The 19,782-nt window shown below is 40.9% G+C and overlaps 1 protein-coding gene across 1 annotated transcript in view; it reads right to left on the bottom strand.

Moving 5' to 3' along the window:
- The window catches only part of CAP2 (cyclase associated actin cytoskeleton regulatory protein 2), a 63,488-nt gene extending 50,409 nt beyond the window's left edge, over positions 1 to 13,079 (bottom strand). Inside the window, exons 1-2 of the mRNA XM_082752454.1 lie at positions 12,935 to 13,079; positions 1,773 to 1,897 (exon numbers count right to left, since the gene is read on the bottom strand). Of these exons, the coding sequence (XP_082608580.1) occupies positions 1,773 to 1,896 (124 nt within the window). The 5' untranslated portion in view covers position 1,897; positions 12,935 to 13,079. The remainder of the gene's footprint in view (positions 1 to 1,772; positions 1,898 to 12,934) is intronic.
- Positions 13,080 to 19,782: the final 6,703 nt, after the last annotated feature.

The raw sequence follows: 19,782 nt of genomic DNA, 5'->3' as shown, positions 1-19,782 counted from the left end.
ACTCTTTGGCATAGAGTCAGTTTTAAAGTAGGAAAAGAAAGAGCGACCTGTTCTGTAAGACTGATGGCTCTGCAATTGCTGTGGAGACTGACTGAACCTCTCCCGAGACACAGTAATACAGGCATAGAGAATTACGTTTGTGGCAGTCTGTGTGCATCCATCATCCAAACTGAAGAACTGCTGCTGTCCTTCCTACCTGCATCAGCAACAGCTGGTTCCCGAGTCCCCAGGTGAGCCAGCTCAGCCTGGAGATGTGGTACAGGCTGGGAAGTGCCCTGTGGTGCTGCTCATATCAGTTTCTGCTGCTGTTTCTCCCAGCGGGTGTGTTTTATAATCTCATTCCTACAACATTCATCAGTCGGTTTCTTCTGAGGATCTGGATTTAAGGCTCTGCTCCCCTTGGGAGGGGGGGGGGGGGTGAAGTTCTTCACCTTATCCAGCCCTTAGGCTAGGGCAAGGATATAGTAATTTTCATGAGGGCACCTGACATGGTGAGTTGATCTCTTTTTGTAATAGCAGCCCTGATTCTGCAATTCTGAGCTCTGGATTAGTACAGAGATTCACCCAAACGGGTTCATTATAGGATTGCCTATGTTTTTAAGAAAATGTGAGCTTCCCTCTGGTGATTGATTTATTTGTTAACTTGTACATGGATTGTGTTTCTCCATGAGCTTGCTAAGGTTTACTAGCTGTCTAGATGTTCTCCAGACTGTACACATTTTATCACTGAAGCTTACTCTGACCAGCCAGCTCATCTGCTCTGGGAAGCCTGCTGGAAGCTGCCACAGAAACGTACTGCTTGAAGTCAGCTGCTCCACAGCAACTGGCAGCACGTAGGCCTATGGCACAGGGAGCTGGGGGAAGGTCCCTCACATGTCTTGCTGGGCGAGGGCTGGCATACAGTTGTGATAAAGCAGCTGACATCCAGTAGCTTGCTTCTGCCAGTAAAGAAGATGCCAGCCACTTGTACAGCAGCTGAGCCCACACTGGGATGCGCTCTGCTCTGGAGAAGGCAGGGAAGGGCTGAGGAATATGGAAAGTGAAGGACATGAAGTTAAGAAAGGGATATATGCAGGGACTGTGGGTAAAAAAAACAAAACAAAACAACCAAAAAATAACAGCTCTTGAGAAAGGAAAGGGTACATCTATTCAGTCAACATCAGAATTGACGCATTTATAAGGTTATTTAGCCTGTTAGTGGCAGGAACAACAAAAATAAAAAGGGAGTAAAAAATATGATTTGGTGGTATGACGTGAATAAATGAAGACATTTCTTTCATGTATCTCCAATGCAGTGCTTGGGAGATCCACTTGAGAAGGGACAGCTCAAGAGAGATCAAAGTAAGGCCAAGGATGTGTAGCAGCCCTTAGTGAGCAAGTGCTTATGAACAAACTCCTATTTGAGTAAGGATGTTAATCAATTAAATGATGCTGGTCTGCACTGTGAAATTCAGAGAGTTGGAAAATAAACTCGGTGTTTATATCAGTGACTTCAGGAATATTTATGCTGTAAATTTTTGGGTTGTCTCATTTCTACTGCTAACTGGGCTCAAGCAGACATTTTCATCTTGTGAGTTATCTACAATATAAATGCTAAAATGGAAAGTGCAATAAAGCTTGAAATATGGAGGGTATATTTAAGAGACGAGACAAATCATGCATTTTCTAGGCTATTTCAATTTATAATCATGCTTAGAAGAAAAACACCTGCTCTTCTTACAAGCTGACTTTTAACAACAGAAGGAGGTGGTACCTCAAAAAAGCAGACTTACTTCCATTGACACCGTTAATGGCATCACACTCCATTCCACCAGAGCTATGTGAATCTGAAAATAGTGATTCAAGTCGAGTCACTGCCTTCTCCAGTCTCTCCATCAAGCCATGAGTCTCTGCCATTCTGAAAAAATCATTCAGGACAAAAACAGGGTTAGAAGAATATCCACGCTTCACGTCACGGTTCTGCTCATCTGGTGGCTTTATCAGCTTTCATGGCAAAGCTCATGGGTTTTAAATATTGTCCTTCTGGCTTATAAACAGTTGCAGGGAAGCAGCTGACATTGGGGGACTTGCTCCTGTGACAAGAAGGGATACGATCAGTGGTCATCCCATGGTTTTCATTGTAAATAGCAGATACAAACCACTGCTGTGTAGCTCTGGGCAGCCTGCATTTGGGCAGTTTGTGAAAAACATATGTGGATGCTCCTAATCAGGTACTGAGATGCCTCTAGTGTTTATAAATGTATTTGGTAGAAACTTATCCCTACAGCGATTTGCATCAGCCATTTACTGGGGCAAAAATACAGACTTAATTAATACTTGACTGGAAGCCAGACCTTAAACATATACCTCCTGATTTTTCTAAAGGTATGTGCTGAAATTTGTCTGGGTCTTTCATGTTTTGCCATAAGATTTAGTCACTTTATTAAATGACTACACAAGAAGCCACAAAGGTTTCCTCTTTGTTCTTCTGATGTGATTTCCTATCACTTAATTTTTTTTTCCTTATGAAAGTACCTGATATGAATCAGTGTTTCTCAAGCTTTTTAAATCGAGCACTAATTAACCTTTGGGAAAAAAAAAAAAAAAAAAGCCAAGAAAAGCCAGGGCCTACTTATGCAGTGCTGCAACAGTAATTCTTGATGAAAAATGAAACAGAAACGTGGCTAAATTTTGAACAACTCACACATCCTTACATTGCCCCACAATGTGATTATCTGTTTTCTTCCATGCCAGGAAGTGTAGGCACTGACACTTTTGAACACCGGCCAGCATCTCAGGGAACACAGCGCTCTACACACTACAGACTGAGAAACAGTTACATAAGCGAAGAGAAAGCTATGTTTAACCCCCCCGGTGTTTCATATAGCGAGCTGAACATCCATGTTCCTCACTTAAGGTTGTGTTTTATTCTGCTGAGCGATGTGCAGCAAGGGGCTGGTGGTGACCTTGATGAGCGTGATCCTCGTGGGAGCTCAAGCAGAGCTCCCACATGAAGGCTTGTGTCCCCTGCCCAGCTCTAGGGTGGTGTGGAAGTGGGGACCACGGGGGAATCGGCATCCCCAGACAGGGGAAGCTGGCAGGTAGCAGCTCTGTGGTCCCTGCCCTGTCGCTGTCAGGCACTGGACATCGGTGTTTGGCTTGTACAGTCAGAAAGGTTAGGCATGCCTGGAATATATGTGTAAATGCATCAGCTGCTAATGAACAGCCTGTTAAAAGTGATGGTATTGTTGAGGTAGCCAAGGGTAATACTGGATTGCAATAACCTGTGCAACGCTGCGCAGCACTAGCAACCAAAGCAAGCAACGCTGCTTCAGCGTCCCCTTACCCTGGGGAGAAAATCTAAATGTTATTATTTAAAGTAGGGTAATATAAAAAGAGGACTTTTGTTTTCCAAATCAGTATTAATAATCCTAAAGAATATAAATAATCATTTTTATTTTGAAAATTTAAATGTGAGACAAGCTACTAGGATTCTGGATACACATGCAGAGCTCTCTCAGTGAGTCATGCCCTCTGTCAAACAAGGTGGGACCTTCAGATTTTACCCTATAAATATAAGGGGGTGTGAGTTTGACCTAAGAGCGGAACAGAAGATTTTACAATGAGAAAGTCTCAGGAGAACCATTCTCATGAGAAAGTTTTGTCTGGAATTTATGCTTTTTTTTTTTTTTTCTATTTACATTAAATAAAAAAGCAAACCCCCAAAGGGGGATGACATTAAGCATTGTGCATATAAACACTGTCCAAAATTCAGAGGGGGGTCTCTTCGGCTTATATTGAAAATGTACTCTGTTCTGTTTGAAAAATCAATGAACTCTCAAAAAACAAACAAACAAACAACAACAACAACAAAAAAAACCTTTTTGTAAGGTTGCAGGTATCTTGGCAAGGGGTTATATGAAGGTGTCAAGAGAGCTTCTGAAACATGTAAACTTTTCTGAGACTATTAAACCTTTTCTTAAAACAAAGCACTCTTATTCCTCAAAAGTATTATGGGCATATTCTTTTCACATTGTACCCTACTATGTATAGGCTTAAAAACATGCCTGTTTTAAAAGTTATGTTTTAAAGCAGTCTAAAGTCAGGCTGGTCTAATGAAGCATACTAACAGTCAATTCTTTTCATTAGTATTTCAAAGTATATTTCCAGTACGTTTCCTGTTTGTCTTTACTTGAAGACATGGTCTGGCTGGTAACTATGTTAGCTTCCATCTGCCCTAAAAGTTTAATTGATGACATGCACAGAACTTCTTTGGAAGAGGCTCCTTGTTTGCCTCTTTAGCCTGCTTTTGCCTGTCGAAGGATCCAACTCTGACTTGACTACATGCACTTGGACTAATCTTACAAACAAACAGCAATGGATCAGACTTGTAATGCTCCACCCAAGAAAGTGCCCTCTGTAAGATGCTGAAAATATGGGTTACGGTGTCAGAAGCTCAAGGGAATGACTTGATTTAATAACCCCATGGACATTTTTATCCATGTGTGCAGGATATGTGCAGTTATCCTGTGTAGGAATAAAGTACAAGTACACTTTTGCCATTACTATATATAAGACTTAAAGAGTAAATTGGTCATACATCCAATAACCTTACATTTACACTTTGCTTTACCATCAGCCAGCTAGGTTTCTTGCAAACAAGACTGACATTAATGTTACTGATCCGAAGTAAAGACTCCACTGAGCAATAGCATGACAAATCTCTCGAGCCATTCTCAGCCTAGACATTGACATCTTTGCCTGTACTTGGGGATTCACATATCTGACTCATATTAGGACAGCCTTCAGCATTTTCTTGGCCTGTATTCAGAGTCCCTCTGATTAGTTATCATTCCACACTCCACCGTGCGTGGTGAAATCGATACTACAAACCCACAGCTCAAAAGGAGTCAGAACACAAGTGGTACAGCTTGACTCCGCGAAGATACTGTCTGTGTGATGTAGCATCAGAGCTTATGTTATAAATAAATAATAAGACCAGTCTATTTACAGTGCCAGATAAAATCTTTGCATGTTAATAAAAAGTAAAGAGGATGTAAATACATCTGTGGGATGCCTCCACTTCCATAAAGCACAGTTTTACATCAGGACAGATTCTCTATCTTGTTTCCACCAGGATTTTAGTTAAAGCTTTGATCTTGATGTGGATTATCAAGGTTAATCATATACCTTTCCATGGAGCTGATGCTGACTACCTGTAAGGAGTTAAGAACAACACTGCTTCAACTCCAGCGTGATCCTGGGTGGAGAAGCACAATGTTCTTCACTGAAAATAAGGTCGGCTAAGAGCTAGGAAAGGTGTTAAATCACATCTAATGATAATTACTTAAATGTTGGCATTACTAACTGTCTCTTGAACACAAAAAAATAAGGAGGATCCATAGAAATGCCCAGTTTACTGTTGGTGGTATCTTTTCTGGGGGTGCTAAAGGCATGTGGCAATACAGCCACCTGTCATTTCTTCCCCCCCAAGAAGTGAGGAGGAGCACAATGAAGACCAAAAAGCAGACTTTTTATAGACAGGCCCTGGGAGAACAGCACTGCTTTTCTCCCTAGTTTGGCATCTGTCTTAAAGCACCATTTATCAATTATCAGGGGAAAAAACTAGTCAATAGACTAAATTGCCTGACACATCCATCCCAAATAGCAGTCAAACTGGAAGCCAAAACATACAGGTACTATGCTTGTTATCACTGCTTGTAACTTACGGCAGAAGACCATATTGCTCTGTGTCAAGGAGATACAAGCTGTAATGAGCCCAAAGGGAAAAACAGGCTAGTAGCATAAGGGAAAAAATAAACAAAAGAGATGATGACTTGTCAGGCATGTAAAAATGACAGGTTTGAACACAGGAATGGTGCCACCCTGTAAAGTATGGTATTCTGACAAACGTCATCAAAAGATAGTATGAGATTTCATTGTTTGTTTTTATTCCTAGTATTCTTTCAATTTAGAAGAAAAAGAAGTGATTTGTTCTTTTTTCTTTTTTTTTTTTTTTTCTTTCTAAGAACCAGTCCTTTCAAATCCACTTGGCATCTGAAAAAATGAAGCCTGACCTGACTCATTCTCATCATCCGAGATGCTACAGGTTAGATTTTGCGTTTCTTCTCTATTCCAAAGAAGGACAGTTGCCTACACAGGCAGCAATTTGGTATTTTTATTGTATCTAGCATTCCTACACTGCTTGAAAAAACACAATCTTATTCTTGAAAGTACAGCAGCCAGTACTTGTGCTTTCTCTCATAGTCTTAATAAATTGCTACTGAGATATGCAATAAACAAAATATATGAAACCCCAGACTGCCAGCTGGTACTGTCTTGAAGCCAGTTTCGAGTATCTTATAGATCCAAAATGCTGTCTCCTCTCAGTTCTTCTGCACAATATGTATCAAGGGAGGGGAAATGCATACACATTCTTGAACATCCCCTCAGATAACAAAAACATCTTACAGCACTTTATTTCTGAAAAAGTAGAAAGAAAAAAAAAAAAAAGGCAGTTTGAGGCACAGCTGGCTGGCTTTCCTGCACTGTCATTCAAATGTGTGTACCAGCTCCAAGCCGAGTTAAGCAGGCAGCCTTTTTGCTACCTGGGGCATCAGAGCCAAATCCCTGCGGCACACCATTCTAGTCCAAACGATGAAAACCTATGGGCTTGGCATCTCAGGGGCTGCTCATTCCCAGGAGGAACTCAGACGCAGCCTGTTATCAGCTGCGTGGCCAGCTATTTGGGTTATTGCCATAAATGATTTTGGGTGGAGACTGCAGAGCAAGGGAGCATTGGCTAGAAGAAAGTGTGTTGGTAGACAGAAACGTTACCTTGTATGGCTCGTGTTTTGTTTCCCATTGGCTGTATGGGAGGAATGTAAACAGAGGCTTGTCAAAGTGATGTCAAATTGTATTAAACCAGAAGACCTCTCAGAAAAGGCCTGCATGAGGAGAATGATTCAGGGGACAAATTAGAGCTTTTGGTGACCCTTTTTTCTTGTTTTGTCCCTAGATCTGCTACAAGCTCCTTTGTAAAGCTCTCACGTATAGGTTGAATTTCTCTTATTTTTTCCCAGTAAAAGATATAATATTGTATATTTAATGGTTCTTAGAATTCTGAAAACTTTTGGGTTTCGGTTAAAAGGGACAAAAGCTGGAAGAGTGGACAAAAACGGGTGACATCAGCCTTTTGTGGTTGGTTGTGCCATTTTGACTGATTAGTTGGTTTGAAGTCTTGGCTGGCTCTAGCATATTCATCATAAAACACTTCTGCCTGTAGCTCAATGTATGTGTTAAAACCATTAATATACTAGAAATGAGTCTGTTGCTATGTGCAAAAGTGTGCTACCTACATTACCTTGTCTGTAGACTTCTGTCTTTAGCATACCCTTTGTGTTATTAAAGGATTATTTTTTGTTAGCAAAAAAATATTTTTGTGTAGAAGAGGAAAAAGCAGGTTCATGCTGTCCCTCCTCCATTTAACTAAGTTTTTCCTTTGGCTTTATGCTATTGGTACCACAAAACACACTTTTCTGCTTATCTTCTGGCTCTTCCCCTGCTTCTCTCTCTCCCAGCGATCAAGCTGTTGTCTACAAAAATAAACAGGCAGGAGAGGAATGGAGCATTTTTGTATCCCACTATTTTAAAAATATTACAGAACTGCTTTGTAAAATAATCTCTATTTTGACAAGTACCCCTAAGACTGTTGACGTACTTTAGATTTCTTATCACAACCCATTTTAGTCCCATAATTACGGGTGAGCAATTGCACGTGTCAAGCTGTGTGCTTACAAGTCAATGTAATAATAGCATGGACCGTGGTTAGGCCTCTGATAATGTAATATGAATTCTTTAAAATATGTCATGTGTTCATGTATGTGTTTAGTACCTCCTGGAATATCAGTTCACTGCTAATTATATGTAAGTTCTGTGAAGAGCTCCCATCCCTTGCTGAATAATTCTGGCTGTCTTACCAATTTTGTGATCACAAAGAACAAATTCATTATTTAATGATAGACTGAAGCAGTCAAGGTTTGACAGTCTGTGTAAGCATGATTGACTTAAAATAACCAAGGCAACCCAGTTTCTCAGTACATTCTCCTGTTCTTTTTATGCTCCCTCTTCATGTTTCCACTGCTCATAGTCCTTTGTCTTATTTCCTTCTTTCCCTCCAATGAAGTGTAATTTTTTGTGCCTCTCCAATCGACAGATACACAGTGTTCTTAGCCACCTCATTTACTATGTATTAGCACAGTGCTTTTCATGTAATCAAGCATCCTAAAGACCTTACAAGCCATTTAATTACCTGTCACAAGTCCAATTACTGTATGTAAGCAGACTGCCTTGCTGAACAGAGAAAACACTGCGTGCAGGCATTGATTTTATTAAAGTGCTTCAGTTCAGTTCATAATGACTGAACAGTGAGATTCTTTACGCTATGGTTCCAACCAAATTGAATTTGCACTGCCCAAAAGGGTAAACTCCACAAAGCACAAAACCTTGCATCGTCTTGCCGTACTTCTGAGATGTGGCAGGAGAAAAGCGAATGCAGAAAGTTAAAAGTAAACAGGCAGTGTTTCAAACTAAAAACACAAATTATGAAATGTTTTTTTGCAGAAAAAAATGAGACTGCTGAGTTATTCAGTGCCAGGGTTAGTAACAGTTTTGTCTGCTGGCAGCCTGGCCTTTCGGAACACCACCACATCCTAGTTTGCATGCAGATCCATACTGCTCCAAAGCCTGAACTTCTGACTTTCTGATTATCAGGGATTTTCTTCACCATCAATGTTGAAGGATAATCCCTTCTATCCAACAGGTATTTCTCATTTATACCTGCAAGAGTAGGCGTGACAGGTCAACTCTGGAACGCATCCATTACTTGAGCGTATCTCAGATTGAATTTGAAAGTCAGAGGAAACATTCCTCTGGCCGTGCAAAGGAAGTCACTCTGATGCAAACAATCACGCGAAATGAAACAACAGCAGCAAAGAGTACTACAAATTGAAATGTCAGTGGACATCTGTCAGATGTCGGAATAGTTGGGCTTAATTTCAGCCAGGTTAGCTACCGTTCTTGTTCCTACCAGAATGTCCTGCTGCAATTATGATCTCAGGACTATGGTCTGATGGTCTCATGGCTCAGCCTGCAGCCCGTGGCCCTTCTTCCAGCACAACAGCAGCCCTGAGGGCCGAAGCAAACTTTGAGCCATCTGCATACTCCCTTTGCTCTGCAGCTGCCGTGGCTTCGTCTGTGATCTTCACTGATTGCAACAACTCAAGGCCTTGGCCCATCTCCCATTCTAAAATTCAGGCCACTGATTGTGCAGCACTGTTAGCAACACAATGGATTGTGCCTGTGCTTCTGATTGAGGATGAAATGGGCCACCTGCTACTAAAAAAGACCTTTCTATTTCCTGCTCTAACCTGGTTACTACTGAGAGGCCCTAAGTATAAGGCCCATGCAACCTTGCTCACTCACAAGAGTCGAGACATTCATCTATTTATCCCTCCTGTTTAGTGTGAGGTATCCTGAAGCTCAGAAAGATCAAATTAGACCCATCTTAGGTGCTTATGTTAGCCTCTTCTGTGCTGGTTGCTTTAGAGGACCCAGAGCTGTTAGCTGAGTTATTCAACTATTTCTTCTCTGTAAACAATGACAGGTTACACATGGAAATGTAAATCATTCTCTGCATTCCTTCCAGAAAGCAATTAATTAACTATTTAAAATAATAGAAGATACAGCTTTCACGAACAAGATCTCAGCACATCTTCTTGGAAAAATAAGACACTATGCAGTTAGGGACTTGACCATTTACCTGTCTTCTTAATATACACCCCCCAAAAAATAATTAAGCCTTTGATTCCCAGCATAGTGCTGCTGGTGTTTTGGATTTTACAAGCCATTCCTCTACTGTGTTCTTCTCTGAAACACGTGGGTCAGACACAGCAAGTTTCAATGGCACCTTTTTTGGTAATAAAAACACCCCGAGGTTTGACATAGCATACCTGAACCTACACAGGTGAAACGAAGACAACAGTACTAAGAACGCGGACTGAGGCCATAAGTATGCCATACAGTCTTGCTATCATGGTGACAAAAGTTAGAGAGGTTTAAAAAACAAAAACAAAAACAAAAACAAAACCTCTTTCCCTTGCTGAACTAGCTGAATCAGCAGAATCTCTGCCATAGATGCAGTTGCGCTCATGTGTGGTTTTGTCATTTCAATGTACACTGCTTAGTGAAGGTGTTGATATTCTGACATAGTTCTATCAGTAACACTCTCCAAGAATATTTGAGCCTTTCAAGTTCAGACCATTTCTTATTTGGAGAGTCAGTAAACCGCATCTGCCAAAATTACTCATTTTTTGAAAATATGAGAGCAACTAGAGCTGTCTGTATACCTCACAAAAATGACACTGATGACAATTTCCCAATTGCTCTCCCTATTTCAAAAGATGTACTTAAATTTTTTGAGAAAGGAATTAATTTTTTTAATATATTTTGAGAGTGCTTAATCAAGCAAAATCTTTTAACCAATTCATAATAAAACAGCAGTCTGAATAACTGAAGTAATTTATACCTGATTTACTGGAGGCATTTGTTTGTTTTTGCCCTGTAAGCATGATGTTAAAGAATTTTCTCTTTCATCAAGTCAGATGCTCTAGAAGACAGCAACTGCAACTATTGAGTTTGCTGCTGTTGCACACAATGTTAAAACACATGCAGGACAACAAGGAATATTTTTAAAGATACTTGGTTGTTTGCTGTTTTTCTCTCTCATGTTCAAACCTCTCACAATGTTACTGTCCCTGACAGGCTACAGATGGGAACATGGAAAGATTGTGTGACTTGCTCCAGGTAATGTTGCAAGTCAACGTCAAGGTTGGGAGCTGAACACAGCTCTTCTGCTTCCAGCCCTCCTTGCTGCACTGTACTTCTTTTTCTAATACCTGCTAATTCCAATTCCCATGAATTTTAGTACTGTGGGAATGCTAATTCTATAGTTTTTTGTTTGTTTGTTTGTTTGCTTCTAGTTTAGGCTCCCCTTGGTATTTTAAATGGCTAACATAGATTATACACTGAGATTAGAAAATCTAATGATACAGAGTTTTTTCAATATATGTAATCTTAGTACTCTTGCTAAGATTATATATATCTTGACGTACCTCTTTATGGCATATAAGGAATCATTTTTTTCCACTGAGGCAAGCACCATAGGTGACAAAGAATAATGAAAACATGTCATACATTTGCTCTACTGTAATAGTAAATAATGCACATCCTCTTTATTTTTATTTAATTGAGAAAACATATTTTATTCATTACATTTGGAGTTGTGCCTCTCCACCTTCCACATCTCAGCAGCATTCATTTAGGAGGGAAGAAGCAGAGGAATCCTAAGAATATTCTGAAGACTAACATTTTTGTTATGACCACGACCTAAAAGGTCCTATCATTCAATGTAGCAGGCTTTGCTACAGGAGGTATATTGCTTTTCTTCTTGTGCAGATTTGCTCGAAATAGAACCAATCAGTGTTATGAAATCCTTGTTTTGAAAATGTACAGAATCGGAAGACAGTTTATAATCATTTGCATAGTAAGCAACTAAAAGGAAATGATAGGATTAAATCTGCATAAAATTGGGAAAGCTAACTATCAGTAAAGTCTTAAAAGGGCAGCTTTGAGAATTCTGTGTTGAGTTTCAACTCATTCTGCCTAATGTTTTTCCTATTCTAAATAATTTTTAAAGTTACATTTCCGAAGTAGGCCTGTTTTTCTGCCTGCAGCTTCACAGAACAATGAAACACAATAGTCCATCAACCATTGCCACATTTGTCAGACTTAGAAAAAAATAATTAAAATCTGAAGTATTGATCCCACCCTGCTCCTCTGCAAAACAGACTCCTTCAAATTATTTCCCAATGGACTGGCCTCTTTGTAGGATTTTTTTTTTCCTGAAAATATTTTCCATCATTTGAAGACAACCACACTTAGGTAATGCATATAAAGCCACTTTTTTCTTTTCTTTTTTTTTTTTTTTCTTTTCCCCAGATAGTCTTTGTTTTTAAGATTGCCCCTACTCATTATGAAATCTGAGTTTTACATGATGAAAATCATCACTGTCGATCTGCTAAGACACAGAGCACTAGCAATCCTCAAAGCAAAAGGCAGATTTTGCATTTTTAGGTGGGGTCACGACAAGTTCTTCTTGGCTTTGTGCTGGCTGAGCCTCTGGGGGAGCGAGTACTCCTTCCAAAGGCCAACTTAGTGCAAAATGCAGCATCTCAGCTTCACAATTCTTCATTTCTGTCTTCCTCCTGCTCCCCCAGAACGTCCTTCTGTATTTGCAGAATCCCTTATGCATGTGCATACATGAATATAAGTGTATATATGTTATTTCTTCGGCTCTTTCTCCCTAGGATGCTGTTTAACCCCGTGCTTTCCTCGGAGCGACGCCTGGGTGCTCCTCAGCGGGCTCCCTCCCCCGCCACCCCCGCCACACACCCCCGGCTTTGGGCGTGCAAGGAGCAAGCACTTCGGAGCCCCGCTCGCCAGCTGCCTCCACCAAAATCAGCTCATCTTACGCTGACGAAGAGACTTCAAAGCCCGGCATCACTTGACACAGCCGGGTCCACACCAACGAGCAGAGGGGCGTTTCCACAGCCTGTCAGGGGCACCCCTCGGGGAGCCACCCGAGGCTGCCCAAAGACCGAGGGGTCTGGGCACAGCCCCGGGGGCGGCTCTGCCGTTTTCCTCGGCGTTTTCTCGCCCTGCCATGACTTCGCTGTGCCTGCTCGGGCCCGAGCCGGAGGCACCGCCGAGGCCTCTCCCGAGGGCGCTGCCCCAGCCCCGAGCCCGGCCGCAGCCTCGGGGCGTCCCCTCCTCGCCCCACAAAATGTCCGCCGCCGCCCGGCCCCCCGCATCCCGCCCCTCGCTGCTCTTCAATTACCTGTTTTGATGACCCGTGCAGCCTCTCTCTCTCTCTCTCTTTTTTTTTTTTTTTTTTCCCCTCCTCTCTGCAATGACAATCCGTAGCCGGTCACTCGCTCCCCCCCTCCCTCGCCTCGTCTCGCCTCGCCTCTCCTCGCCGCTGCTCTCCCTCCTCCTCCTCCTCCTCCTTCTTCTCCTCCTCCTTCTCCTCCTCCTCCTCCTCGTCCTCAGCGGGAGCCGGTGTCAGTCAGTCAGGCACATCAGCTGCCCGGGCAGGCAGCGAGAGAAATGCCCAGCGGCTTCCGGGAGTGCCAAATAAAGACAGGTCCAGAGCGAGAGACGGTGACAGAGATGGAGAAAGCAAGCAAGAAGTGGGTGGAGTGTGAAAATGGAGGGAGAGGGAAAGGCTGAGGTGTCTCTCGGCGGCGGCACAGCGCCTGCGAGGAAATGGCAGCGGAGCAGCATCACGGAGGAGCAGGCACGGGCACCCCGGGCAAGGGCACCCACGAACCCCTCGCTTGGTGAGCCAGGCGTGCACCGAGACCATCCGCTGCCTTCTCCAAACCTGGCCACATTGGGCCAGCCCAACAGCTGTGCCCATGGTGGGGTGGCTGTCGCCTTCGGTACAGCCACCAAATTGGGGCTTCTCGGTGCCTAGGCCTCGTTTGTCAGGCTCTGTGGGCTGCAAGCCGAACGGAAGCTCGTGGGTTTTGCAATTAGGTGGTGCTCATCACCACACCGTCCCAAGGGCCGTCTGATCATCCACCTGAAATGAAAGCTGCTTCACCTCCGAGTACTGCTGAGCTGACTTTCTGCACAGACGCCTGGGGAGAAGACCATGAATTCACAGCCTTTAAAGAAACTGTTTGCTCTTGCAATGGAAAAGGACTCATTAGTCAATAATTTTAAAAAAAAGACCACATGCATTTTCCCAAGTCAACCATGTGGCTGTGCAAAAATTGGTGGCAATTTGCTCTATCAAATCCATAGTTTATTTTAGAAAAAAAAGTATGTTTCACTTATGATGACTTGACAACAGCACTGTAAAATATGAAATGTAAGCATTTGTTCTAATTATGCCTCTGTTAAACAGGGAATGAAGAAGATTGTATTTTAACAAGGACACCATAGCCATAGCAACTCGTAGACCTCAGTACATCTGTACAGAAATGAGATGCGTAGAAAGCAATAAGCAAAAGCAAGATGACTGCAAGGATCAATCTAGGATCAAAATTCACTAGTGTGGACAATGTAACTGGCACCAGAAGTTGGAAGAAATCGGTGCTGCAGCCTCCTGCATGCAGTAAGAGGAATTACTTCTCCTTGGCATGTATAGAAAGCCAGACAAAATCAACAGAACAGCACAGGAACTGAAGACCTGATCGCAGAAATGCACAGAACACAGCAACTGCTTAAGAGAAGCAATAAACAAGCCCAGAAGCAATAAACAAGCCCAGGGATCTCCTTCTGGAAAGGAAACCCAAAAGGATAAAGAAACATTGGAATGACTGAATTAAAGCTCAAGGTCCGTATTCCATAGTACTCAGAGGAAAAAAACAAAAACAAAACAACAAAAAAAACCACATCCCAACACCTGTGTAGTGTCAGTGTCATAAACAGAAAGTTTGGGATGGTAAATGCCATCAGATTTCTGCAGAATACCAATTTAATTTGAGGAAAACGTCATTAACTTAAGAAAAGTTTTAGAAGTTCTTACTGTAAGAGCACAGTCAAGCACTCTACGTCATTCTTCCACATCACATGCACATAAAAAGGAGGGGAAAACAACTGGGCATTTTCTTTGCATGGAACTGTTTATGAGGCTACCAAACTGGCAAATGCCCTGCGTATCTAAAGTAAATTCCCTGTAGCACATCTTCCCTCCTGATTTCTTCTAGTGCGTTCTTCAAGCATAGGAGCTACACCAAACAATCAAGTTCTTTTGCTCTTTTCACTTCCCCAGGGGAATGCTGGCAAATGTCAAAGGCTAAGACTAAGATAAAGGGAGCACAAGTAGTAATAAATTTAGCAAGAAGGGAAAAGCAGGAGCTTCTGTAATTGTAAAACGACCTCATAATACAGAGGAAACACAGCAGCAAGTAGAGATGTAAGATGTAGGTCCTGAAAACAAGGTATTAGAGAAGCGAGCCTTGCCCACTTCAGTTTCTCTATAAATAAGGGCAATCTCAAAAGGCAGTTGTTCTATAAAGAACTTTGTAGCCTTAACTCTAGCCTAACAACAGCCCCCTAAAGAGAACAAAAAAATGAGAGATGTGCAAATTTCGGACTTTGCAAAACATTGAATGTGTAAAAATACTGAGTAGATGACATGCTATTGCTCTAACCCATCCAAAAATTTTTTTTTAAAAAAGGCTTGGACAGCAATAAAAACGTGTTTTAAAACTGCTTGGTGTTGACATCAAGTGCAACATTCAGCAAGGGAAGCCTAGAATATCAGATTTCAGTGCTGAGTACTTTTCCTTCAGTCTAACAATGCATTCGTATAATGGCTTGGGTTTATATGTAGAAAATAAATTAATGCCAGTATTTGCAACATAAATAGGTAAAGGTTATTACTTCTTTGGTAGGGAAAGGATCACCAACTTCAGGATTGAAACATTCAGTCTTCTAAAAATGTAGAAAAGTGTATTAATCCCAGAAATATATATATATATATATGATACTAATTTATGCCAAACTCCTCCTGAAATTCTAAGGAGCTCTTATACAAAACGTGTCTATACTAAAAGCCCTCTCATTGGAAGATATCCAACTGAAATATAGTGCGTCATGGAGTATAGTGTATGGCATTTAATATAACTTTTCTTTTTACTTTTTAACTTTGCTGCTGCAGACAATCTGTGCCAAGGCTGATATATTTTATTGCCTTTTATAGAAGAATGCATTTCTGAAGTTGTGTGGGGATCCCAAAGTGCTTGTCAGAAGCTGCTGTAGAGATCAAAATCTCTATAGAATGACAGAATAGTAACCTACTTAGAAGAAAATATCTGGTGCATATTTTATTTTATTTGTAGGCATGTTTTTTCACAGAAGAAAACTGTCAAAAATGTTAATACCTACCTTCTCAGTATTTGTTGAAAATGGATTCTGAATGTATATGGTTGTTAAATTTCCCTGTTGCACCTAAATGAATTGTAGATGAGTTTGGAGAAAAGCACAAATACATGTATGGTTGCTCATTTCCTTGATTTCATGAGATCTATCTTTGCTGGGGCAATGCAGAAGAATTAATATGAAGTAAAAACGCATAAGGACATATTGAGGTGTAAACAAATTGGAATATCTTGTGGAAATCGTGGTAGCGTGACTTGATAGATCTGCTTAAGTAATATTTGAGTGCATTCAGTGCTGTCAGGATGTCCTTTGCTTACCAAATCTACAGTTTAGTCTTCAGAATTTGATAAACAGCACACAGTTGATTAACTACATGGATCAGTGAGGAATGCTTTGTGGGTGCCTTGTACAGATCCAGCATTAATACAAACAGGGGAAAAAAAAAAAAAGGAAGATTCTGCCAAAAAAGTGGACTCTGTCCTCTCTCACTAGCGTGAAATAAGGCTGAATATATCATCATCTAATCAGATTAGCTATAAAATAAGATTAAGGCAGGTTCAAATTACATTTGGCTGATAAGTTGTCACTGTACTGCTTTTGTCTCTTTGTATTCTCTCTTATACAGTAAGCTCTGGGGGTGTGGACTCTCATAACTGTACATTAATTAGATGGATGCTTCTCTTTAGGCATGGCAACATAAAAAGTTAAATAAGAAGCACGTGCTTATCATTAAGGATGTGAGTAATAGCATCCCTGTGTAGCAGAGCACTTAGGCATTCCAGTTGTATTTGAGCAGCTTGTAGCATAGGGAAGGAATTATTCACTTGTTTATAATTCAGTAAATGTTTAGGGGTTTTGCTGAATCCAAGGGGAAAATGTCCTGATCTCACAAATACTAACCTGTGTGACTATTTTCTCTAATGGCAATTTGGTGTTTTAATTCATTCCTATGGAGCTGTTCTATTGGGAAAGCTACTCAGTGAGTATCATAAGCTTGGGCTCCAATTCTGCTAAGTATTTACATTGCCTATGTATTTATTATCAGGAGATACAGGCTTCTGTGGTACTGCTTAAAATCCCGTTTTAAACAGTGCTGCGTTTTGTTACAGATTTCAAGCGAAGTTTCATGATTTTAATTACAAGAAGAAATTTGCAAGGAATACTTTTCATGAGGGTGATTTAACTGAGAATCAGGGGAAGGAAAACAAAACTTGCAGGTGTGTGAATGCAGCATTACATCATCTGCAACTACTCTTTGTCACGTAGGAAAACTGTGGAAGGAGCAGTCAAAATGATTGACAAAGCATTGGTCAATGGTAATTTTCCCATTTTAGAATCACCAGCATTTCTGCTCGAGCTTCTTAGCTGTTTCTTTCCATCTAGGCTGCATGGGACCCTCTGAGAGACCAGCAGTGTCCTCTGGCTATGCATCAGCATCACTAAGCAGAGCGAGGTACTGTGTCAGGCTTTGTAGTTGAATATACGGTTCTGCTTTGGGTTTCAGGACAGCTTCACCATGGTTCTGGCCACTGTGCCAGCCCTAGAGATGAGCTGTGAAGCATCTTGGTAGGATAGTTGCAGCTTGACCTCGTGATTTTCAGTGCTTTGTAGTCCAGCCATCTGTGAGGAAAATGCACGTGTATCCAGATATTGCTGAAAGTCAAAAACTACCAAAAATGCTTCCTGATCTTCATGCCATTGCTGCTTTGGCTCATCCGAAGTGTCTCAGCATCTTCACGAGTTCCAGTCCCCTTCAGGACTTGCAAATGGGTCAGGCATGAAAATCTGCTGTTTTAATCTGTTTTCTTTCAGCTGCAGTTTTTTCTTACTAGATCTTTCACATTTGCCTTACTAGTCTTTCACATTTGTCTCCCACTATGTCTCTTACTCCACCATGCATATGATAGCACCGATGTTGTTGTTGGTTGTAGTTTTTACAAACAGAACACTTCATAGGAAAGCAAAGAGCAATGTGAGCAGGTAACTAGATGTGTATTCTGACAGGTATAATTTAGTGTTGTTCCAAGCACTTTATTAGACTGTGTCCTTATTCAGTGAGCAGTTCATCAGAGAGGATGTGTGTCAGAGAAACCCACTTAGAGACAGAATCTCTTGGTTCTTTATTTCAAATTAACTATAGTGAATTTGCTGCTGAGTAACATTTGCTACCCCTTCTACCAACAGTGTACTTAGCTGGTTTTGTCCATCTCCAAGCTCCTTGGCTCTGGGTGGGTGAGAAAGCCACTCAGTCCCCCCATTAGAACAGTTCACTGGCAGAAAATAAAGACCTTTGCCTCACTATTTACACCATGCTTGGCCTTGTCATGGCTTAGTATGCTTACTAATCCTAATATAGAAGGTAGGGGGGAAGTTCTGAATGTCAGTCTCTGAAATCTGTGATTTATTCTTGAAAGGTACTGAGGTATTTTATGCTTTTCCAATACAGAACTGGAATGCCGGGAGCGATAGCAGTGTGAATTTTCTTCTGCTCCTTCAACCTCTCCCCCAACCACGGACTTGGGAGACTGAGGATATCTCAGTTTTACATCCTCCTGAAAAATGAGACAGCTGGCATGGATCCCTAGGTACAGTACATTACTCAAATTAATATGCAGTTTTGTCAGCCTAAATTATTATTTTACAAATGATGACTGCCTAGATTAGGTACAAGTTGCTGATCAGGCACAGCAGCAAAGTGCCTAGCAGAGTCATTTACCCTGCTTTTCACCTTCTCCATGGCAAATGGAGACCCACCTTTTTAGTTTGCAGTACTCTGAGAGCTTCTTGAGAACAGCCACCTTTTCTGAAATCTGTCCTTCTCAATGTATTCTTTTCTCATTCAGCTGTTGCAGAATTATTTCTTCTGTTGAATTTAGAAGGGCTTTTATTTTTATAAGGACCTTAGCCTGATATACTTTGTACAATGTCTGACTTTTTTCCCTTACTTTTTCAATTACCATAATCTATGAATTAACTTCTGCTATGAAAATAGAGGAACAAATATAAAGCCAAAAACAATTTTTGCCTTTTTAGCCAGATCATCTTCCAGTCTACTTTTTTTTTTTTTTTTTTTTTTCCAAGAAGGGAAGAAGGAGCAAAGAGAAGGAAAACAACATATTTAAGTTTGATGCCTAAAATAGATTAGAAAGAACTGTAAATACTTCACACTGCTGGTGTAAAATCTTGTTCCCCCTCAAGTCAGTGAATGTTTTGCCAGTGACCAACAGGATCAGCAATTCACCCTACATTTCCAGGTTAATGTTTCACTTGAATAAATGTGGGCCAATGATTGAGGTACCAGAAACAATCTTTTTGTTTCAAAACCAGTTATTTATTTCATTTTTATTTTCTTGCTTTACTGTATTTACTTGGGCTCTGTACATACTGCACAATATTTCTAGAAGCTATCATTTTCTTTCAAGAATATTGCTTGCTCTCCTGAATAATTCATCTTGGAGTTCTCTTTTAATCCCCCCATCAAACGTGACATTCTTGTATCTTCATAAAGGAAAAAAAGGAAAACATCACTCTAAAGCTGATTTATGAATTAGACCATGAGCATCAAAAATTTATAAAGTGTTGGTGTAAATAAGAACTTCAGCTTAGATTCTGGTTCAGTTATATCAGTACCTCTGAAACAATACTGTTGGTTCTATATAAGTTTCCCCTAATGTAATTTAGAACTGGCCCTGACTTGTCTTTAAGTATGAAAAAATGAGCACAAGAAAGAAATATGATGAAGATTCGATTTTCCAATATCAGCTAATATGACTGACAGTATACTAAGGTTTG

Source organism: Aythya marila (genome assembly GCF_965140915.1).
Source record: "Aythya marila genome assembly, chromosome: 2".
Classification (NCBI taxonomy): domain Eukaryota; kingdom Metazoa; phylum Chordata; class Aves; order Anseriformes; family Anatidae; genus Aythya; species Aythya marila.
This window is presented reverse-complemented; position numbering and strand designations above follow the sequence as displayed.